Genomic DNA, 25,770 nt, shown 5'->3' with positions numbered 1-25,770 from the left:
CAAATTCTTTGGATAGAATTCAGAAAAACAAAATGGAAATAAGAAATTCTAAGACCCTGGAACACCGAGTCTTGAGCCCAAAGACAGAAAAACAAATCAACAAAGAATACACCTCTGGAGTTCTATACAAATCCACAAATTGAGCTAGAGAAGAGCCATAGAGTAGTAAAAATAAAACCATACTGAGTCGGAGAAGAACTACAGAACAGTAAAAATAAACCACAGAGAAGACCAGAACCCATGAAGACGAAGACGAGACCCACACAAAGAAGAAGACCAAAACCCACGAAACCAGAACCCAAACACACGAGACCCATGAAGACCAAAATGCTCACTTGAAGAAGAAGACTCTAGCCCACAAAGATCACATCTTCGAAGAGTTCATGCACTATTTTGATCTCTGAACTTTTTTTCTTTCGCGTTTCTATTTTTAGAGCTGGATCTATTTTCATCTATTATTTGTTTTTTTTTTCCTTTATGTGGCAGGTTGACGTGGCAGGCGACTCCCTGCGATTGCATCTCCCGACTGTACGTAGAAGGATTGTAATTTATAACTTTATTTTGATAACATCTATAGACTATTATTTTTCTAAATAAAAAGTAAATAAAATCATGTTTAAAAAGTTAAAATATATCCCAAATTATTTTCCTTTAATCACTTTTTAATATAATATTGAATAATTAAAAAATAAATTTTATTTTTATTTATTAATTACTTAATAAGTTAATATCATATAAACTTATAATAAACGAAAAGATGATAAATAGTATTCCTTCGAAATTTTGTTCTTGATGCACAAAGAATCCAAGATACAATAGTAAATGGGTCTCAAAATAAACTCATAATAAGGAGTGATTTGGATTCAAATATGAATTGAGATGATTTATGAATAATAGAATAAAAATTGAATTGTTTATTATATTTTATGTAAAAATTAGAAAAATTTATTTTAGGATTAGAAAAAATTAAATGGTTTATTATATTTTATGTGAAAATTTAAAAAAATTATAATAATGAGATGGGATGAGTGAAAGTGGATTTTAAATTTAAATGAGGCCTAAATTTCAGGTCAGATATATATATTTTTTTTTCTCTAAACTTGGCTTGAACAAGTGGCCTACTTGGATTGAATCGTTGTGGAGAAATGCTTCTGTTTCCCACTGATTGTTAGGGTAGGTTTAAACAGTGAATTGAGATAAAATGAATTAAAACTTAAATAAAATATTATTATTTTATAAATTATAATAATAAAATAAGATAAAATCTCTCAATCCAAACCGAGCAAATCCTGGAGTCCATAATGACTCACACACCGATTATAATAATTAATGACCAGCTATATCAACCCGGTCTCATGAATGTAATCAAATCTGATAAAGTCATAAACCGTACCCTCAAATAAATATCCAAGAAAATTCAACATCAAGGCCTGCATGCATGTGTTATATGTCCCACAAGCATATGTGCATTATTTAATGATTAATACCATGTTTATCATTCACACATATAAAAATATCTACTAATATTTATTCATAACCCTCGAGCCGATTCTGTTTTCAAAATAAAAAATCAACATACGGGCCGGGTGCTATATAGACAATATATAATAATGAATAGTAATATATATGAAAATGAGATATAAGTACATTACTATATAATATAAATTATATATATTATGGGTTGTGAATATACATTATTATAAGGAGTACTAATGTCACACCTAAAATATATATTATGCATTGAGCCAATAATCTCTACTACAAAAATCATGATATATATGGGGAGGAGAGATTCGATTATTGGTGTTCTCTTAATAAAAAATCAAGACGTTGCTAATTGATCCAAATGATCTCGACACCATGCATGCACGCTTTTAATTATGCCTCACGGGTTAGCTAGCGTTAATTTATGCACAGCTAGCTAGCCCTATATATAATATAGATATATACCTATTTTAACGCCTAATTTACGTCTTAATTTCTCTTGGTTTATACATGTATCTATCCAAGTAGAGGATTAATTAATTAATTAATATTTCACAGTACTTGATCATGATGTGAATGTGGACGTTGTTATCAACATTATTATATACAATAATCATGCCCATTATTTCCAAAAAAAAAAAAGTTCAACATTACTTAATTAACTAAACAACATATATTGTATGGGTTTTGTTTAGACTTTTGAAGCAATGAAACCCCAAAATCAGCTACCATCGTGCGTGATCACCGATCAAGATAAGATAAGACAATGACGCATGAGACCAATCAAAGCAAGAATCTTCCTCGTTTGGTGTAGTAACACAATTTAAATGAAATGATTTGTTTAGTTGAAAGTTAAATAAAATATTATTAAAATATAATTTTTATTTAAAAATTAAAAAAAATTAAATTATTTATTATATTTTATATAAAAATTTGAAAAAATTATAATACTAACATAAAATGAAATGAGATAATTTTATGTATTTAAACTGGACTGGTACGTAATTATATTTAAAGCATTATTCATCTAAAAGTACTTTCATTGGATTAGTTAAAGTTAAATGACATTTTTTATGAATGTAAGATAAATTTAATTTTTAGTTATTCCATTTACATAAATCTCTACATTGGAATAGCTATTTTTTCATTATATAATGATAAAATAATATAAGATGAATTTGATTTTAATTATTCATATCAAATCTCCACATTAGATTATACATTTATTTATTATATAGTAATAAATAACTAATAATTTCAAAAATATTTAATTTTTTAATTATTAATTTATTTTATTTTATCATATTTTATCATATTTTACTATTCTACCTATTATATATTAATTAATAATCATATTCTTATTAAATTAATATATCACTAACTCAAATTAATATATCAATTTCAAAAATATTTTAATTTTTTTAATTATGAAATTATTTTATTTTATCATATTTTACTATTCATAATATTATATATTAATTAATAATCATATTCTAATTAAATTATGGATTAAAAATAGAAACTAGAAAGATATTGATAGAAACTTTAGGAGAGAGAAATAAATAATATAAAATAGATTTGATGAATAAATAGTATTTTTTAAATTTAAAAATAACTTTAAAAGTTACTGTAGATATTTAGAATATAATTATTTTAATATGATATATTTTATGATTTAATAATTAAATTTTTATTAAATTTAATTTTTAACTAATTTAATAAGAATACTCTTAGCTGGGACCTAGCTAGTCATAAGCTGGTAGGCCTGCATATATAGGCAAGTTAAGAGCATCCCCATTTCATTTCTTATACCACTATTATCCTTAAATTATAGAGAAAAATTTAGGAAAAAGCTCAAAAATCCCCTCCCATCCCATTCCCTATTTTAGGATTTTGATTTAGGAAATGAACAGTGATTCCCTAAATAGGGAATCACTGTTCATCCTGTAAATCATTTTTAACTACATTTTCTCTTATATTCATATTTATTATACTTTTAAATAATATTTTTAAAAATAATTTAAATAATTACTAAAATATAAAAATAATAATTTTAAGAATATTATTAAACCCTTAAAAAAATAATTTAAATTTTTGTTTAAAATATTCACTATAATAATAGTTCAAAACATAAGAAAAAATATTAAGTAATTAAGTTTGAAAATAGAAGTGAGAGAAAAAAGTAATAAATAAATAATAGAAGAATATTATTTTAATAGAATAGAGAAATGATAAGGAATGAGATGTAGAAGGTTTTTTAAAAATGAGTAAAATTTAGGATAAAATTATAGAGAGTATCTTTTTAAGTTCAAATTTAAGAAAAAATTTAGAAAATCAAATGTGAATGCTCTAATTTAAAAAATTTAAATTAGAAAAGAAAAATAGATTTACTGTAGCTTATAGTTTGGATGAAAACAATTTAGCTAATTCAATGTGGAGCAAATATATATGATGTTTACTAAATTTAAAAATAAAAAGATATTTGGCTAATCCAATGCCAATGCTCTAATAGTTCTTCTTGTTTGGTTTTGATGTTTTGTTTTGGGCAGTGAAGTTGACTTGACCTTTTTGTCTTTTGCTCAGGCCACTGGGGAGCGAGCTGCATGCATGCACATATATACAATTCATGCCTCGCGCGTCTGTGGATATGTGGCTCTAATTAACAGTACTACCATGGTCTAATTTGACAAATTTGACTGGGATTCTTTTAGACATGGATCCTTAATTCATGATTCGTATAGGAAAAAGACATATGATAACTGGGAACGAATGATACTTCGCGATCCACCATCGTTCATTTTATTCGTTTGTGTGTAACATTTATTGCTATGTTTTAGGTTAAGTCATGTTTTGGTTTTATAAATGACCTCAATTCATCTCATTCTATCTCATTTTATTTTAATATTTAAATATTATTTAAATATAAATATTTTTTAATTTTTAATTTTATATTGTTTAATTTTTTTATCTAATCATTACAGTTTTTCTAAACTTTTAAACAAAACATAAAAAATAATTTAACTATTTCAATTCTCAAAACAAAAATAATATTAAAAACTTATATTTTAACAATATTTTAACTTTATAATATTTTTTCTCAATTTTTTTTCTAAAACCTCATAAAATATCTTAACTCAAACTATTTCATTACTATTCACAAAAAATCTCACTATTATTTACAAATTTCTCATCTTATCTCATGCGATATGTGTAACCAAACCAGGTCTTAAAAGTTAGGCAACGTACGCGTGCGGCAGCTTACATAAGTTGATCCAAAGGGAGTTTTGGATACAAAAAATCATTCATCTCATTTCATATCATCTCATCTAATTATTATAAATTTTTCAAATCTCTATACAAAATATAATAAATAATTCAAAATTTTCAAATTCCAAAACAAAAATAATATTATAATAATATTTTATTCAACTTTCAAATTTTATCTTATCTTATTTAATCTCAACTCATAATATTTTATTCAACTTTTAAATTTTATCTTATCTTATTTTTACAATTCATTTCAATTCATCTCATCTCATATAATCTAATCATTACAATTTTTTTAAATTTTTACATAAAATAAAATAAACAATTCAACTTTTTTAAATCTTAAAATAAACATAATATTAAAAATATATTTTTTAATAATATTTTATTCAACTTTTTACTTTAATCTCAAATTTTTTTATAACATCTAAACGATACCTAATCTCCCCCAAGTCGAGAACAGATAGCTTTATGATCCGAGGGGCCATGCATGATTTCTGTTTCCACAAAAATCCATCTCACGATGGCAAAAAATGAAATTTGACTTTAAGCTAAATTATTAGCTAGGCTGAGGTTTGTACGTACGTAATAGAAGCTTTTGCATGCTCTGTATACATATCCATTATTGGGGAAATATTGATGTCAATAGACGCGCCATCTATATATAGCTACCTAGCATTTATATATAAAGAGTAAATTAGGCGCATGTTGTCGTACTGGCGACAGCTCCCCGGCTGGCCCAACATGTCGTTTGTTCTGGCTAGAGTCACTCCCTTTATGAATGCTCTATGATTACTTCAGCTTGGACGTTAATGCATGTACTGCTGGTAATGTCACAACCAAGAACCAAAGGTTTTTCAACCTTTCATTTTTTTAGGGCAGGTTTGGTATTCAAGATAAAACATAAAATTTTCATCTCATCATTACATCTTTTTTAAATCTCCATATAAAATATAATAAACAATTCAACTTTTTCAAATCTCAATACATATTTTTCAAATTTCAAAACAATAATAATATTAAAACATAATATTTTAAACTTCAAAACAAAACACAAAATTCTCATATCACCCCTCAAACTTGCCCTTAGACGTAGTACTAGTACTGTTAGTGCCAGCACATAGCTTTTGTATTTTCTTTAAATTATAATAATGTACTATTATATACTTTTATTTTAATGTTTTGATAATTAAGCCATTAACTATTTATTTATTTATTTAAAAACAAGGATATATAGATAATTGTTTATTTGTGATCAGTTATTTTTTATTAAAATAACTATTTTTTATTAAAATAAATATATTCTCGTCGCAAATTAATAATTCATCATAAATACTTAATATTTTTGTAGTAAATTAATTGACCCAATATTTACAAACAATAAAAAGATATATTATAGTCTGCATGCATGATATGATATTACTAGCTAGAAAATATTATGGTCTTGCGCAGGAGGCTGATCAGTACGTATAGAATATGATATGATCGATGATGCTCAGTACCCACGTTCGCATTCCCATGCATATTTTGGTGTTTAGGGGCTGGCTCATGAGCATGATGATCACCATAATTTGTGTACGTGAACATGGAAGAAAAAAGCAAAAGATCATTAAATATTACCTAACATGCATAAAGTTAAATTAATAAAAGCTAGCTACCTGTAGCTGGCTAGTAATTCAATACTCTTCCATTGCATAATTACAGTGATCATGATCATGATGGTGCGCCGGCCGGGCGCTCCTATGGTTTCTTTCTTTTCGATGATCGACACTTTAATTTTCATAATGAGATCATTGATCGTATATATATAAGGCTGTTCAAAAGAAGCATGCATGTGAAAGTACGTAAGAGCTAGGCCGTCTAGCAGTCCCACCATTTATATAATATCTGTGTGTCATATATATGATTTTTCTAGAGATCGACAGATCAGTATATAGTTTCCAAGAGACTTCGAGAAAGAGAACCAAAATAAAAGAAAAAGCTAATTAGAAAGCGATCAGTCTTAATTAATTAGGTCGAAACCAACAATCATGGCTTTTCATGAATGCCTGTAATTATCTTTATATATAACTTTTTGACAAAGTTTGGACTTAGTTCATGAACCGATGCATGTAATATTTAACATGCACAGAGATTTCAACCACATGAGTCTGACTCAAACACTAGTGGTCATGACATTTTGTGAAAAAGTTTAGCCCTAGCTAGCCTCTCAGATTCTTAATTAATACATGATGAACAGATTAAGATATATATATATATATATATATATATAAATATATGGATTTCCAAGTAGCTAGAATTTTCTGATCCATTTTTTTTGACCATATGTTTATATCAAGAGCTTGCTTATTTTTTATCAATTATTTTTATTAAAATAAGTTTATTTTTTTATAAATAATTATTTTTATCATAAATAACTCGTCACAAATATTAATTTTATAATATGACAATTAATATTTATCAGTTCATAATATAATTATAAATAAAAAAATATCATTTGTTAAGGTCCATGGTTTGGTGGCCTGGTATGTCTAGATGACTTTCATGGGCTGCCTTTTTCTGTTGAATTCGATCTGCTGGCATTACTTAAACCTCCAACTATGTACAGTACTGCTGTGGCCTGAATTAAACAATCATATGTATTGTTGGGGTGTTTGAATTTAATTGCAGAAAAGTAAGGTCTACTGGTCTAGTAAATTAGGCAGCCACTTTTATAATCCCAAGGGGCGGTGAAGTAGGGCGATTTATTATACTTGCGATAATGATCTACACCCATATATTATTTTTTTTTACTTATTTATCATTTATTTGTTTTCCTTTTACTCTTTAAATTTAAATTAAAAATCTGAAAAAGAATAATCATTTTGCATAATTTAAAATAAAATAAATTCAATCAATTACCAATGTAATTATGTAACAAAAAATCTACACAACCCCTTACTATATATTCACACAATCTCCACATATTACATTTTTTAAAATTTTTATTATTTTTTTCTTTTATCAAATATTTTATATATGAATAATGAATAGAAAAATTGAATTAGTTTAAAAAGAATAAACTCAAAAAAATAATTTAAAAACATATTAAAAAATTTTAAAATTTTAAAAAAATATAGTGTGTGGAGGATGTGAGGTTGTGTAACATTCCTCATCATGTAATTTAACTAAATATAAATTCAATTTTATAAAAATTGACATTATTTTACTTTTTGAGTTAATTTTTATAAAACTAAATTTACTTTTAATTAAATTATATGATTACGTTAGTTGATTGAATTTATTTTCTTCTAAATTATATGCAAGAAATTAATGTTTTAGAATTTTGAATCCCGAATCAAATACTACAAAGAAAAAAAAAATTACGTAGTAAAAAAATAATAAATGAAGTGTAAGGATATCATTACCGTCATACTTAATGCCTTATATATTTTGGTTCACAAATTTTTTTGATTCACCATTAAAAAATATTTTTTCATATGGATTAATTCATATTTATCTATTTTTTTTTAGAGAGAGTTTGCAAAATTTATACACCATAAAACTGTAAAAATTATTTCTCATATATAAATAAGACTTTCTGAATTTGAAGTTATGCATTTATATTTTTGGAGTTCTTGGATTATCATAATTTCTCTTTAAATTATATAAAGTAAATTTGTACAAAACTCATTTTTCAAAGAGAACTCGTGCACCCTCAAAATTAGTCAAGACTTATGTTGGTTTGGATGAAGAGTTCAAATGAGATGAAATGAGATGTTTTGTTGAAAGTTAAATAAAATATTATTAAATAGAATTTTTTAATATTATTTTTATTTTAGTATTTAAAAAAGTTGGATTGTTTATTATACGTTTTTGTATTAGAATTTAGAAAAATTATAATAATAAGATGAGATAAAATGTTTTGTGTATCCAAATCCACCTGAACACCCAGTACTAGTAAAAACAATTCTACACTACATCTCTTTACTTGGAAACATATATGTGTTAAATTAATTGTAGATTGTGAGATTAAATTATATATTCTTATGGCATTATCATCACTATATAGATGAGCTTAGTGACAGAGGTATGTTGATTTTGACGAAAGTCTACAATTGCGCATTGATTAAATTTTGTGAAACAAATATGGTTTGGGCTTGAGCTTTGAGGGTTGGACTTAATATTGCAAAATAATACATGGCTTTTAGCTAATTTGCCTCCTGGATCAAAACATGTGGGTTGTTAATGGTTATCCATAAGAAAGTACATTACTGATGAATCTCTTTAAACTTTTAAGACTAGATTAGTAACTAAAGAATTTAAACAAAAAGAGAGCACTGACTATTTTGATACGTATACACTAGTGGCTAGATTTACATCCATTAGAGCGCTTATGACACTGGCTTCAAATATAACATATTTGTACACAAAATGGATGTTAAAACCGTTTTCTTGAATGGTGATCCGGATGAAGAGGTTTACATAGAAGCAGAAGCCAAAATAATGTCCTGAAAAATTTAATTTGATAATTTTATCTCATAGATTTGGACATAATAATGTTGATAAATGTATTTATTTTGAATTCACTGGTGGTTATGGTATTATAATTTGTCTTTATATGTGGATAACCTGCTTATATTTAGAACAAATATGGAAGAGATATATGAAATTAAGAAGTATTGGACTTCAAAGTTCAAAATGAAGGATCTTAATAAAGTTGACACTATCTTAGATGTTAGAGTAAATAAATATAGTGGGGGTTATATTTTATGTCAACCTCATTACGTTAAATTGCTTCTTAAACTTCAATATTTAGGAAGTAAATAAGCAAACACTCCATATGATTCTTCATTTAAATTAACTAAGAGTGTTGGCAGAGCAATTGCTTAGTTAGAATATGATAGTGAAATTGGTAACTTAATGTATACAATGCAATATTGCACTAAGACAGATATTTCATTTGCAATATGCAAACTTTCTAGATATTTGGGTAATCCTAATATGACACATTGGAAAGCAATTAATAGTCATTGGGTACCTTAAAAGAACTAATTCGTTATGATTGTATTATACTAATTTTTCTGTTGTATTATACTAATTTATCACTAGTGCAAGTGATAACAAGAGTGTGACTAGGTTTTCTTCCTTGGTAGTGGAGTTGTTTTATGGGCTTCTAATTTACTCAATTGGAAGTCTCGTTTGAGAGACTCAGACCAATGACCTCCCTTGAGGAAGAGAGCCACCAATCCATGTACCCGGCATGCCTCTTGGTCTTTAAATGAACCATTATACCTTTCAAACACAAACTCCAATCTCTATAAATAGCCAATCTCTATAAATAGAGGATATAATCCATGAATTTAAACATTATATTCTGTCATTATTTTCAATCATATACAATTTTTAGAAAAAGCCGGAAAGAAAAATTTCAGAATTGTTGTCTATAATTAGTGACTTTTTTGTATCCTGAAAATAAATTACTTATAACTCATCAGCAAACTCTTTTGATTATGAGCAATTATTACATTAAAGATAGTATTTTAACGCATCAAAATCGGATTTATTTTTCAGATTACTGTAACCTCTCAATTTTCTTCAACAATATATTTACCTATGATATATAAATTACAAAACTATAGCAATGGGGAAACGTGAGTAAATTGAACAGAGGCATGCATAAATACTGCATCTAGAAACAAGAATATATGTGGATTCTATGTAATCAAAGGTCATAGACTACATTCCTTGGTAACACGGGTGCAATCTACAGGCAGGTTAAATCGAAGCTTTTACAGACTCATGTGAACTCCATCAGACCTACCATTGCTCATAATTATCTAAAATAATGGATATCAAGTTTCTTTTTACTCTCTTTACTGCTATAGGCTTTAGTGGATATCTTTCTTTCTTTTTTTTTTTCCTGTTGGAATATATATATATATATATATATATATATATATATACACATGTTCATAGGAGAACTGTTTTCTAGGATTAGGCTCGACTACGATGAAATCAAAATCCAACACTTGGTGATTTAGGGTTGACCCAAAAGGGGTTTGATGATGGGGCCCAAACATAAATGAAAGGTTCTACTTCTTCACCTTCATCTTCTCTTTTTAGTCTCTATTCTATCTCTTTTATATATATAATGAAAGAGCGAGTTTAGAGCCTACCCAATGAGAATCCATGTGATGATTTGGACTAAAGTGCCCCTCTACAGATCTTGTATTGGACTAAAATACCCCCTGCTACAGATATTGATATGGCCAGAGTGCCCCTGCTACAATTCCTAGGTTGGGCTAAAATGCCTCCGCTATATATTCAAATAGACTAATGTACCCCTACAACAAATCAAATTAAATAGAAACAACCCTAATCCAAATCAAACCTAAACAACTAGAACTATTGATAACTAGAAATATCCAAAGCAGGTGACCCACAGTAGCCTCGACCAAGTGACCAACAATAGAGTTAAGAGATCCAATGCAGTGTTGACCCAATGACCTATGGTAGAGTTAAGAGATTGCTCGGTAGAGTCAACCTCATGACCCACAACAAATTTTGAGAGTTCTCAGGACCACGACGCAACACCCACAACCATAACAAAGATGGACCACGACACCTGTGGCCAAGGAAGTAATGGATCATGGTGCGACCCACGATAGAGATGGATACTGGGATATTGACCCGCAATGACATGACCCACCGAGCATTTTGGCTGCCCATTGTGCTCGCGTAGGGGCCTAGGTGGCGAGCACTTTTTGGTTGACCCCTGGGGTCAAAGCACTTTTGCTCACACCAGGCGGAGCACTTTACCATCCTGTGCTCGCCCTAGGGCGAACCTTCATGCTCATTCATGGTGCATGTCCTTCATTGTTACTCTTCATGTTGCTCACCCGAGGTTCAAGCTATTGTTGCTCAATTCGGGGTGCAAGCTCTCTTTGCTCAACTTAGGGTGTGAGCAATTTTGGTTGTTGGCACTTTTGCTTGCCCATAGCCGAACTTTCATGCTTCTTTATAGTGCTCATCAAGGGGCTAAGTTTTGTTGCTCTTCAAGGGCGCAAGTTTTGTTGCTCCTCATGGTACTCACCCTAGGTAAGATCCTGTGGTTGAGCACTTTTGCTTGCCTTAAATGCACAAAATTATATTGACAAAGCCCCGTCACCTTAGAGTTGGCAAAGGAGGTGCTACAGTTTTGAGGGATTATTTTGTGAGAATGCAGTATAAGAATAATGTCTTTTACTCATTGATGGATTAGATGGCGACGGAAGATTAAAAAATATTTTTTGGGCTGATGCACGGAACAAAGCAGCATATGGGTATTTTGGGAACGTTGTGACATTTGATACAACGTACCTATCAAATCGATATGGTATGCCATTTGTCCCTTTTGTCAGTTTTAATCTTCATGGACAATCCATATTGTTGGGCACAGGTTTGATATCAAGTGAAAATACTGAAACGTTTGTTTAGTTATTTGAAACTTGGTTGAAATGCATGGATGGAAGAGCACCAAAAGCTCTAATTACTGATCAAGACAAGGCCACGAAAATTGCTGTTGAAATAGTTTTTCCAAACACCTGGCACAAATATTGTTTGTGACATATTATGCGAAAACTACCTGAGAAGTTGGGTTCACATTCTCAATACAACTGTGGTTTGAAGAGTGCCCTGCACAAATGTGTTTATAATTGTCAGACTCCCAACAAGTTTGAGGCTTCCTGGGAGTTGTTTCTTAATCCTTAAAACTTGCACAACCATGTATGGCTTCAAAGTTTGTATAGTAAGCGAATGTATTGGATTCATGTATATCTAAAAGATTTATTTTGGGTTGGGATAAACACAACTCAGAGGAGTGAAAGCATGAATGCATTCTATGATGAATTTGTGCATTCAGGGACAACGTTGAAAGATTTTGTTGATCAATTTGACATACACTGAGGAAGAAAGTAGAGAATGAGATGGCAACAAACTTTCATTCATGGAACTACACAATCCCGTGTATAACCCATTTACTTGTGGAGAATCAAATTCAAGAATTTTATACCAACTCTAACTTTAAGGAAGTATAGTCCCAAATCTTAGGGATTATCTATTCACATTATATTCTCATCAAAACATAAGGGGCAATCTCGACGTATCAAGTTAATGACCAGCTGCAAGTCGAGGACTTTATTAAGTGGGTTACATATCAGGTATGCTTCAAGGAGGATGAATGTGAGGCAAAGTGCATGTATGGCCTATTTTAGATGAGAGACATTTTATTTAGGCACATTCTTGCAATTTTTCCAGTGCATGATGTCTGAGTGTTGCCTTCAAAATACATTATGGACAGATGGAGGAACGACATTAAACGTAGGTATGCTCTCATTCAGAGTAGTTACGATGATTTGAGTGGTAAACTAGCTGCTATCAGGTACTTTATGTTGGTTAAGATATGCTACAAAGTAGCTACAAATGTACTAGAATGTGATGATAATGCGATGGAAATGGCACAAAAGTTACGAGCAATGAATTTGCAGCATACAAAAATGAAGACCCAACCCGCACTTGTGCAAGCTAGTACTGAGGGACATCATGTTGAGGTTGGAAGTTCAAGAAAGATTTTGAGTCCTCGAGTTGTTAGAGGCAAATGGAGACCCCCATCGAAGAGAAGAGCACATCCAATTGAGAAGATTATAGGAAAGCGACGTACTAAAAATAATCAATCCGAAGCCAGTGACAATAGCAAGAGAAGTAATGTACTCCATTCTTATCTCTTTTTTTTTTAATGGTATTTCTCATTTGTATTTAATATGTCAAGTTTTTAGAAACAAATGGAAAATGACAACATTACGAGTGGCCATACACTTTTTACAAAGGTTGTGTTAGTGTCTGGCTCACAATAAAGTGTCATTTCACAGGTATGCAGTTTTTAAGTAAGTACATATTTTTTTTAAAAGTACTTTGAGTTGATTTTTGTCATTGTTAATTTAGAGTTTGGTGATTTTTACAAATGGATGAGGTGTTACAGATGAATGCTCAACATCATGACCAGCTTGCTCGGTTGATACTGTATTTTGAGAGTTGCTACTATATGTTGGTTCAAGTTTTTGATGATATATTTTCAGAGATGCTACTCTATGAATGAAGTGCAGTTTTTACTATTGGCAATTTTTGAATTTATTGTGCGCAAAGAATTTGCTTATGAAGTATGGCTACTAGACAGTACACTGCTATCACTACAACAAAAAAGACTTTTTAGGACGATTTTCTTTTGGACCGAAATGAAAATCATCCCAAAAAGTGAGATTTAGGGACGAATTTCAAATTTCGTCCCAAAAACACGAGGGAAGAACAAACTCGTTCGAGCACATTTGAACGGGATAATTAGGGATGAAATATTTTGTCCCTAATAATGAAACCGTTTGAATGTAACGTTTAACATTCGAACGGTTAAATTTAACCATTCAAACGTACATTTTGGCGCTTTAAGTAATATTATTATAGCGGGAAATTGTTATACCGTTCTAACATATCATTTTCACCATTCGAATGATTAATCACTGTTTGAACGTACATTTTGGCGCGTTAAGTATAATTATTATAGCGGAAAACTGATTTACGTTCGAACTTACAATTTCACCGTTCGAATGATAAATCATTACTTTTAGAACATGCAATTTGGCGCGTTAAGTAACATTATCGTAACGGGAAATTGATCTACTGTTCGAACGTAAAATATTCACCGTTCGAATGATGAATCAATACTGTTCGAACATTATTTGCATGGTTCAAACGGTGATCATATATTTTTTTTTTAGAGAATTATATTTATATTACCTAGTAATTATAACAAATTTATCAATTAAATAATAGGAATAATATCAATTAATAATTAGTTTAGAAAATATAAACTAATACTAATTCATAATTAAATACTAAATTTACAAAACACTAAATATTGTCCATTCTAAAATCAAAATAAATAAATAAATAAAATATAGAAAGTACTAAGACCCCAACTCTTTGCACACTTCCTCAACTGCAGCTAAGCATTCCTCTATCTATGTCAGGTGTGTACTAATGGTGACCTGAGTTGCAGACATGGCATCAAGCTTCGTACGTAACTCAGAGATGGTACCAGTAATCTCTGTAAGAAACTCAGACCCAGCAGAACGAACCTCCATACGCACTGCATCGATCAACGCTGATGTCTGTTCGCTGATCGCTGCACCCACGATCTCGACCATGCCCTCACAAGTAGCAAGTAGCAATGTGTACTGATGCCTCGGTCTGTCTAGATGTCCCAGCGGCCGATACTCCATGAAAATTAATATATTAACATGATATTACTATGTTACTAAACTATAGTATCATCTAATATGTCTATATATATTAAAATTGTTCTTTTATTTGAAGGTATGGTGTAAAAAAAAATATTAGTAAACATTTACCAAATCGTTCGAACTGTTATCAATAAACATTCGAACGGTTAATGTTCTAGCGGGAATGCATCCATTACCGTTCGAACATACTATTTATATGTTCGAACGTGAAAATTTAGGAGGGAATTTTTCCCGCTACATATTTTCACGTTCGAATAGGAAATCTTCTGCAAATACATGATAGAACCTCACAATCTCACTCTCCTCCTGGCGTCACTCTCAGTCTTTCACGAAACAAAGACCCTTCGCGACACCAGGTATAATTATTCCTCAATCTAGCCCCCAAACTCAAAAGAGTTTTCATCTCACTCAATTATTCTCGGATTACTACTTGTTGGGGAATTTCTTCGCACGACATATAATCTAATCTCTTTGCCTTTTCATATCCAAAAATTTGGGTATGCTTTTTATATTCTCATTTTGGTTTGAATATAATATTTTGCAATGTTGGAAATTTGTATGCTCTGGATATTTGTTGTTTGTGCTGTTGTGAGTTCGTGATTAATGGGTTTTTCGTTGTTGAAGACGACTGAAATCTGGAATGAATCCGTTCGAACGAGTTAGTCTTACCGTTCAAACGTGTATGTTAGGTTCAAACATAGTTTATCCCCGTTCGAACGTAAACTATACGTCAATGTATTTACAATTAGAATACAAATACATAAGGATAGTTGTAAATTATATGTACTACTAAATCTTTAAATTAAAATACAAATTGTTAGGATTTAATAACACTTAAGTAGTTAATTCTAAATTAATAAGAGTTAAGTATTTAAATTAAAATACAAATAGTTAAGATTTAATAATACTTAAATACTTATATGCTGCATTGCACATTGATCGTAATGGAGCGTGGACTCATCCTGATACGCGTGAAAATTATGTAAGTATTATAACCTGTTTTAATTAAATATATTAGAATATTTATGATGATATTAATTCTTTATCTTATATATGTCTAGGATAAAATGAATCTGCGTTAAATCAAAATTCCTCAACAAGTGATATTGATATTTTTACACAAGTCTTAAGTCCACGTTCAGGATATTTGAGGGGTTTGGGTCATTGTGTAAAGCCTTCCCCCTCTTTCTCTTCTTCTCGGAATGCATCTATCACTTCTATAGCGCTAGAGAATGAGAATTCCAGAATCGAAAAATTGACTGTAAGGCAGCATGAGTTAGAAGCTTAATTGGCAAAACAAGTAGATATGGAGATGCACCTCAAACAACAAGAAGAGTTCAGACGACAGATGCAACTCCAAATGCAACAGTACAGGCCTCCAAGCAACTGATGGTTTTTTGCGTACAGATTTTGAGATTATCTATTTATGTACAAACAATGCCAGTCTCACGGTTATTTATTTAATTCGCACTTATTATAAAACTTTTGTGAGTGTTAAATAGTTTCTAATGTATTTTTTCAAATATTATGAATGTCTATTTGATTTTCTATTATTGACTTTAAATAAAAAAGTTATTGTTCGAATGACAAAATAACGTTCGGCGTTCAAACGTAATTTATTTTTGTAGAGTTTGCTGTAGTGTTCAAACATAACTTATACCGTTCGAACCCATATATCGTTCGATCTGACCCTTTAACGTTCAAACGCAAAACTAAATTCATACCGTTTGAACAAATTTATTTTTGTTCGAACGTATTTTACAATCGTCCAAAGACGTTACTACTGTTCGAACGTCAAATTGTTTCCGTTCGAATGATATTCTTGGACGACTTTCAACCGTGACAAAAGAAATTCCCGTTCGAACGTGTTCGAACGGTTTCCTTAAATTTCATCCCAAAAGATATTTTTTGGGACGAAATGGTGATTTTCGTCTCAATATACCTTTTGGCACAGTGTTGTTGGAATGAGCTCGGGACGATTTTTTTTCGTTCCAAAAAGTATTTTGGGACAAAATGGCTATCTTTTGGGACGAAAATTTTTGTCCCAAAAGAGCTTTTTTATTGTAGTGTATGTAAATAAAACTACAAAAGCAGAAAATTTATTGTAAGATCACAAGTTTGGTACAATGTAGTACATAAAGTTATATTAGACGCTTAGTACAACAACACTTACAAGTGATTAGTCTAACTACAACAGTTACAAACTTGGCAAAGGAGCTAAGTCCTGAACACAACATTAATAACATTTTAATTTTTTGACAAAGGAAACAAACATCTTAATTATAAGCTTGCAATTCAAGAATTCCATGATCATCCAGGTTTCTTTGTCAGCAATCTGGTCTTCATCGAGAGTAACAGAAGCTAAAGGGATGACACCATAGGGACTCTACACCAGATCCAAACTTGAAACTTTTGTGTTTTAAATCAGACCAGTAAACTGACAATGCAGCCACAACATCAACCCAACCCTTGATGTGCCCTAGCAGCATTACATGCTTGCTGAAAGGATTTTAGAGACAATAGTGAAACCACAACAATTGCTTATGGCATAGGATTCTTCATTATATAGGAAACTGTTACAAGTATTAAAAGCTAATAATAGCAGTACAAGTTGTAAAAGGAAAGATATCTAAACTTTATATATTTACAACTAATCAACTCCTATACATTTGTACAACGTCTATATTGCCATGTATTGCTCCTTGATGCTTGGATTGATTTTCTGTTTGATTGCTGCCTTGATTATCTCCAGAGGATAATGCTCTGTTATCGCCAACATCCCCCCTCAAGTCAAGCGTGGTTGGCAACACGCGAAGCTTAGATCGGAATAGCAGAAACAGAGGTTTTGATGGACTTTTGGTGAATATGTCTTCTATTTGTAAGGTGGATGGCACATGTTTAATCTTCAATATACCATTGCAGACTAATTCCCTAACAAAGTGAATATCAATATCAATATGCCTGGACCTTCGTTCAGCTACTGGGTTTCGAGTCATGAAAATGGCACTTGTGTTGTCACAAAGTAAAGTTGGATGTTCTGTTGGTTGAATTTGTAAATCATGAAGAATGTTTAACAACCATTTAACTTCAGCTGCAGTGAGTGCTAATGCTCTATATTCAGATTCCACCGAAGATCGAGATACTGTGGACTGCTTTTTGGAGGTCCATGAGATTAAATTGTTACCCAGAAAAATTGCATATCCTGATGTTGATCGACTAGTTTCTGGACAACCAGCCCAATCGGCATCTGAAAAAGCCGAGATGTTGAGATTGCTTGATGGACTGATGTTGAGTTCGAAATGAAGAGTGCCTTTAACATATCTGAGAATTCTTTTTACGGCTTGAAAATGTTGTTCTCTTGGTGAATGCATGAATTGACTTACTGAATTTACTGCATGTGTGATATCCGGCCGAGTAATGGTGAGATACTGCAGTGCACCAACAAGGGATCGATAAGTTGTTGGTGAATGAAAGAGAGGACCATCAGTAGTCAAATGATTGGAGACAATCATTGGTGTTGCAATTGGCTTTGAATCATGGAGATCAATTCGGATAAGAATATCTCTTGCACACTTCACTTGGCTGAGGAACATTCCCTTTTTAGAATGAGTTACCTCTAGGCCCAAAAAATAATTTAGATTGCCAAGATCCTTATAGAAAATTCTTGTCGTAGCTTGTTAATGAAAGTGTCAATGAGAGACACATTGCTGCCTGTGATGACAATATCATCCACGTATAAGAGTAAGTAAATGATGCCATTGTCTGATGAATGAACAAATAAACTAGAATCGGCTTTGCTGCCATTGAAACCAATTTTGATTAAAAAATGGCTAAAGTGATGGAACCATGCTCTCGGTGCTTGTTTCAAACCATAGATTGCCTTCTTGAGACGACAAACATGGTTTGGATGGGAAGCATCAATATATCCCGGTGGTTGTTCCATATAAACCTCTTCTTGTAGAAGACCATGCAAGAATGCATTTTTAACGTCAAGTTGACGTATGTTCCAGCCACGAGATATTGCAATAGAGAGTACAGTGCGAACTGTAGAAGCTCTAACAACTGGACTAAATGTGTCATTAAAATCAAGTCCATAGAGTTGAGTATAGCCTTTGGCAACAAGGCGTGCTTTGAACCTATCAATGGAGCCATCCGAATGATATTTGATCCGAAAAACCCATTTGGATCCAACCACATTAGTAGCAGGTGGTCTAGGAACTAGTTCCCATGTTTGGTTGTGAGTGAGAGCACGAAGTTCATCCTCCATTGCAGCTAGCCATTCGGGTGATTTGGCAGCACTTTTGAATCCTTTTGGTTCCTTCATTACTAATAGTGATGATAATAAAGGAGAAGAAGGAAGTTGACAAACATAATTTTAATGTTTAGACTTTGAGATACCAGCTTTTCCACGTGTTAACATGGAATGAGAATTCTGATTTGTTGAAGAATTTTGAGCTAGTGCAGTCGGCATATCTGAAGAAGGCTCGATTTATGAAGTAGGCACAAGCGGCAATTCTGGAACTTGCTCAGCTATAGGAGTAGGCACATGAGGCAGTGATATTGGTGAACTCCGAGATGTGTTCAACTCCAAGGCACATGATTTACATTGCTTGGACAGAGTGATTGATGGTAATGTCTGAGAACCTGCAGAAGAATTAATGCTGGACAAAGGATAATTTGATGGACTGGGATCATGAAAAGAAATATAATCTGAGAGTGCATGAGAAAGTTCCATATTGGATGAAGATGATAGAAAAACTGTCTCATCAAACCGAGCATGTCGAGTGACAAATACTCGATGTGATTTAGGATCTAGACATCGAAATCCTTTGTATGAGGAGTGGTAACCGAGAAAAATACATGGGAGACTTCTTGGTTCAAACTTGTGTTTAGTATAATCTCGCAAGTATGGGAAACATAAGCAGCCAAAAATTTGAAATATGGCATAGGTGGGAGACTTACCATGCAGAATTTCAAATGGAGAAGCTCCATTCAAAACAAGTGTGGGCAAGCGATTAATTGTAAAAACTGCTATACTGAAGGCTTCAACCCAAAAATGAAGAGGAACATTGGCATGAAAAAGCATTGTCAAGCCGGTCTCGATGATGTGTCTATGTTTTCTCTCGGCTCTACCATTTTGAGAGGGTGTATAAGGGCAGGAGAGCTGATGGTGAATACCACATTTGACTAAGTGAGATTGGAAAATGGTACTTGTGAATTCACCTCCCCCATCACTTTGAAATTTTTTTATCTTTGCCGAGAACTGATTTTCAACAAGTGTTTGAAATTTGATGAAGGTTTGATAAAAATCAGTTTTGTGTTTTAATGGATAGAACCAAGTGAAACGAGAGTTATCATTGATAAAAACAACATAATATCGATATCCAGAGATGGAATTTATTGGTGCTGGACCCCATAAGTCGCAATGTATGAGTCCTAAAATTGTTTTGGATCGACTATCAGTTGTTGGAGAAGGTAGTTTATGGCTTTTAGCCTTTTGACAACTAACACATAAAGATGGATTTGGCAATATAGAGGTGACAGATAAAAGACCTTTCTTATTAAGCATGGAAATTATTGGGGATGATACATGGCCTAAACGGGCATGCCAAGTGTCAAAGGAATTATATAAATTGTGCTTGCTAATGACAGTAGAAAAAACATGGTTTCCACGCTTTAGTACATAGAGTCCATCTACACGATTACCGCTTGCCACCACCTTTCGAGTTTGAAGATTCTGTATGATAAAATCATTGTCAGTAAAGGAAACAGACAAAGGAAAATCATTGGTTAATTTACTGACAGAAAGCATATTTTTGGTTAAGTTTGGCACCACAAGAACATGATTTAATTGAAGAGTTGGAGTGGGAGAGCAAGAACCCATGTGTGTAATGGGTAGGGAGGATCCATTACCAACAATAACTTTGTCCTTACCAGTGTAAGGTTCCACCTTATCAAGTTGAGACACATCGGAAGTCATGTGTGCATATGCTCCTGTATCAGTGTACCAATCTGCTGTGTCGTTGCTGATGGTGCAATTGGCAAGTGCTTCAGCAATGTTTGCATCAGATTTTGTGTATCTGATCTTGCAGTCCGTGGCATAATGGCCTTCTTCACGACATATTTGACATCGAGGAGGTCTCCTATACTGCTGCTTGCCACGATTTCCTGCCTTTGATTGGCCTCCTTTATATCTGTTTTGATTATTATTTGGCCTTGCATTTCGGTTGGAAGATGCAGAGGATGAATGAGCCACATAGGCAGAGGTACCACCTGCATTATGATCAATAGACTTGAAAAAAAGATCAAAGCTTTTTGCTTTAGGAACAATATCTTTGAAACTTGGAATAGGAGTTAAAGGTAGTTGAGTGGTAGAGAAAGTCGAGAACTCGTGGCCTAGACCACGTAAAAACCAGTGCACTTTGTCAGTGTCTTCGACTGGACGTCCCATTGCTGCCAATTGATCACAATGGGCCTTGAATACTCGAGAGTATTCAGAAATACTGTGAGAGCCACGCTTCATGAGATGAAGTTCATCTTTTATTTGAAGTTCACGAACCTTAGATTTGTGACTAAAGGCAGTCTCAAGAGCATTCCAGACTTCTCTTGATGTTGTGAGACCAATGACAATAGAGAGTGCTTCCTCCGTGAGAGAGGAAAGAAGAAGACTCATGACTAGTTGGTCATTTTGTCTCCAAATGTTGTAGGCTGTGGAATCAGTGGTAGCGGAAGGCATAGGGGTTGAGCCATCAACATATCCATAGTATTTTTGATATTGCAGCAGGGGAACAACTTGGCTGCGCCAAAGGAGAAAATTGGTTGAGGATAGCTTGATTGTTACCATGTGAACCATAGTATTAAAGGAGAGTGTAGAAGAATTTTCTGAGGCCATAGAATCGAGTGGAGGTTAATCCGATAGTGGTCTCTGATACCATGAAAGGACTTTAGAGACAATAGTGAAACCACATCAATTGCTTATGGTGTAGGATTCTTCATTATATAGGAAACTGTTACAAGTATTAAAAGCTAATAATAGCAGTATAAGTTATAAAAGGAAAGATATCTAAACTTTCTATATTTACAACTAATCAACTCCTATACATTTGTACAACATCTATATTGCCGTGTATTGCTCCTTGATGCTTGGATTGATTTTCTGTTTTGATTGCTGCCTTGATTATCTCCAGAGGATAATGCTCTGTTATCGCCAACACTTGCCATATCCCCAGTAAAGCTCCTCAATATATTACTTCAGTTCCCATGCATTGTGCTCCATCAATGCCTGCATACAAGAATATATATTAGAAGCTAGCACACTAGCATAATGTTATGCCATTTATGAACATGATAGAAAGATATTGGAAGTGAAGCAATATTTAAAATTTTATCACAAAAACATAAAGTGAAATAATCATTGAAATAAATTGAAGACAATGTCAGAGCTCGAGCAGTGAGGGAGGGTCAGGTCATTCCCAGCCGGGGCAAGGGGGAGACGAGAGGTAGCAGTTCTTTAGGGGAGGTATTGAAATGGCAACGTTTAATTAATTAAACTCCCCGTTTCATTAAGTCGTGCGTGAGACCTTATTTTGGACTGCACCCAAACCTCACCTATACTCTCTAGACCCATTAATGAATGTAAGTCATAAATTAAAGATGACTACTACAAACACAAAGACATGACTTCACGTGGTGTGTTAGATTTACTTTACAAAATGACATGGCTTCACGTGATGTGTTAGATTTACTTTACATTAAAAGTAACTTTATAATATGACGTACTGCATCAAGGCACATCAATTTGTGGATTTACTTTTGTGTAATTCCTTTGTGGCTAAAGTATTTTTCTAAATTAAAAGTGTCCGTTGCATTTATTTATTTGTATTTACAATTATTTTCCACTAACATATATTCAAAGTATCCGATTAGAGTAACGATATACACACAATACATTTCACAATATATTTCACAACACATATTTTAAAGTGAGAGTATTTTTATAAAATGATGTTACTTTTATAATATATTTTATAAAAATACTATTCATTTTAAAACATAATTACGTAATATTTTGTAAAAAATGACGTGTGTTTATCATTTTTTTATCCGACTATTGCCGTCCATTAGGTTAAAAAACTGACATAAATATCTATGGATGATACGCGCGACACGAAATCTATTAATGAAGTACTGGTACCCATGACGTTTAGACCCTTTTCCCTTTCATTATTTTGTTGTTTTGTTTGATAAAAAAAAAATAGAGAGAGAAGACAAAAAGACACAATTAAGAAAAATCGAATATTTGTCTTAAATTATTTACGATATAATAAATTCATATCAGCATAAAATAGTTATTTTTACACAAAATATTTTCTGATCACATGAATTAAACAAGTTTATTGTAGTGACAGTTTCCATGCGGCACACGATCGAGCACCGTTGGTGTCACCTTCTCAAATCGACCAAACCAAGAGAAAGGTCCTGACTAAGGGTGTTCAACCGGTCCGGTTTTTTTCCTGATCCGGTCCGAAACCCGGAAATTCGGGTGCATCCGGGCGGTTATCCGCCCGGATTACATCCGGGCGTGTGAGAAGAATCCGGATCCCGTTACGGATCCGGTTCTATGACCCGGTTATCCGTAACCGGGTCATTTAAAAATAAAAAAAAACTGCCCCGTCGCTTCATGAGGTTGCAAAAATGGAGATGTGGCTTGTTGGTTGTTTCCTGGACGTGGAGAAGTAGTGCAGCGTGGAGTTCAATAATGCTTCTTCATTTCCATTCTTCTCAGCAATCAATTTCTCTGTTCTGAAATTCCAAGCGTCCGCAATTAACAATGTTTCTAAGACCCTTTTCAGTTTCAGCCTCTTCGCAATAAAAATAGGACTGCTTCATCATCTGCATCTTCCTTGAACTATCCTTTCTCTTCGTCCACTGCTTCTGTAATCTTTAGCCAAAGAGGAAGTAACAAATTCGTTGTTTCTTCATCAAGCGAGATAGTTGATGCACCTCTCACTGGAGTGTTGTTTCAGCCATTTGAAGAGCTCAAGAAGGACGCTCATGTTGTCCCGGTGTCCCCTCATGTTTCCATCGCTCGGCAGGGCTACTTAGAGGAGTGTGAAGCGGCCATCAATGAGCAGATCAAGTGCGTATATATATAGATACATATATATTTTGTTTGTTTATCTTCTGTTTGCATATCTCTCTGCATCGTCTTTCGTAAATATAATGAAAAATGCTGCTTAATTTCTTTTAAATTTCTAATTCTAGAAGATAAAAATTGATTTGATTGTCGATGGATAATATCATATCAAGATAGTTTGGTATATAGGAGGAGTACGTGAAATTATCATTGAGGCCCACGATATCCTCAAATGATGCTCTGTTTTTTAGAAGTAAAACAGAGTCTTTTATACGGGTGTTGCCGTGGCTGCAACGGATGCATGGCAGTGACTGGGTGGTCCGTTGTGGTCAGGTGAGGTGCCATGGTAGTGAAACCGAGGTGGTTGAGACGTGAAGTGGTGGTTCGCGGAGGAGGCTAGGCACGGGCAAGGTGCAGTGCGCTGTGCAGGTTGACTGCGTGCATGGTGGTGGCATGGAGTTTACTCTGAGGACTGCAGCAAGTGGAGCTTCAGACGGTGGTGCTGCCGTGTGTAGGTGGCTGGGTACGGCTGCGGTAGCGCAGTGGTGGATGGCTGCCAGCAAGGTGGCCGTGCATGTGGGTTGTGCAGAGCTGGTTTCGTGGTGGCTAGGCAGAGCACGGTGCAACTGGGTTGGTGGCTGTTCATGCATGCTGGAGGTTAATTTCTCCAGCATTGTTCGTAAATGGCAACAAGACATTAAACAAGTGCTATAATTTTTTTTTTTTCAAGTTTTAAAGTCTTTTTTTTTTTTTAAATAAAACATTAAAACCGGATTAAATCCGGTTATAACCCGGATCCGGATATCCGGTTACAATCCGGATAACCGGATTGAATCCGGTTATCCGCCCGGATTAAATCCGGATTAATCCGGGCGGATAACCGCCCGGATTTTAGCATCTGGATCCGGATCCGGTTATGGCCGGATATCCGGATCCAGATCCGGTTGAACACCCTAGTCCTGACGCTGACAAACACTTTCAATTTTCAAATGGTTCACACTGAAGTACTGAACTTTATAATTAGTTGGAGATTGATCCATTTTACGATTCACAAATTACATTTCAGTGGTCGACGCAGGCAACCAGTGGAACACAGCATGCAGGACGGACTTGGCCACATGTTCCCAACGTGTTGCGTTTCCAAGCAGGCACCGGTCACACGTTTTGCTCACGAACTGTCACGCTTCCCAACAACCATTGACCACGTCAGGACAGACATCTTTATTAAAAAAACAACTTAAATATGATCAAATCATTAGTACATCATGAGCTTCCTTTCCAGCGTTATTACGGAAATAAGTACACGATCAAGCCGATCATCCGGCATCACCCAACGTTCGCAGGAAGAATAGCTAGTCGAGGGATTGTGTTTTGGATTCATCAGAATTAACATGAGAAAGCATCCTCTGAATGCCCGCTAATCGATCAGTTGCTGCCCTTTCTTCCCTGCTCTTGGCGTACGCCTCGAAGAACTCCTTGTTCTCCTTCTCCAACTCCTTCCACACTATAATTAATTAAAGCTTCCAACATCATCAATATCTATCCTTTGATTTCAGCATAAACAAAGCT

The 25,770-nt window shown here is 33.2% G+C and overlaps 1 protein-coding gene across 1 annotated transcript; it reads right to left on the bottom strand.

Annotated features, from left to right (window-relative positions):
- Window positions 1–17,719: 17,719 nt before the first annotated feature.
- On the bottom strand, window positions 17,720–18,658 carry LOC109019048 (uncharacterized mitochondrial protein AtMg00810-like). Its single transcript, XM_019001274.1, has one exon. It carries the CDS (start codon window positions 18,656–18,658, stop codon window positions 17,720–17,722), a length of 939 nt encoding a protein of 312 aa, XP_018856819.1.
- Window positions 18,659–25,770: the final 7,112 nt, after the last annotated feature.

Source organism: Juglans regia, chromosome 4 (assembly GCF_001411555.2).
Source record: "Juglans regia cultivar Chandler chromosome 4, Walnut 2.0, whole genome shotgun sequence".
In the NCBI taxonomy this organism is placed as follows: Eukaryota; Viridiplantae; Streptophyta; class Magnoliopsida; order Fagales; family Juglandaceae; genus Juglans; species Juglans regia.
Note: the sequence above shows the minus strand (reverse complement) of the source record. Positions and strands in the feature narration are given on the sequence as shown.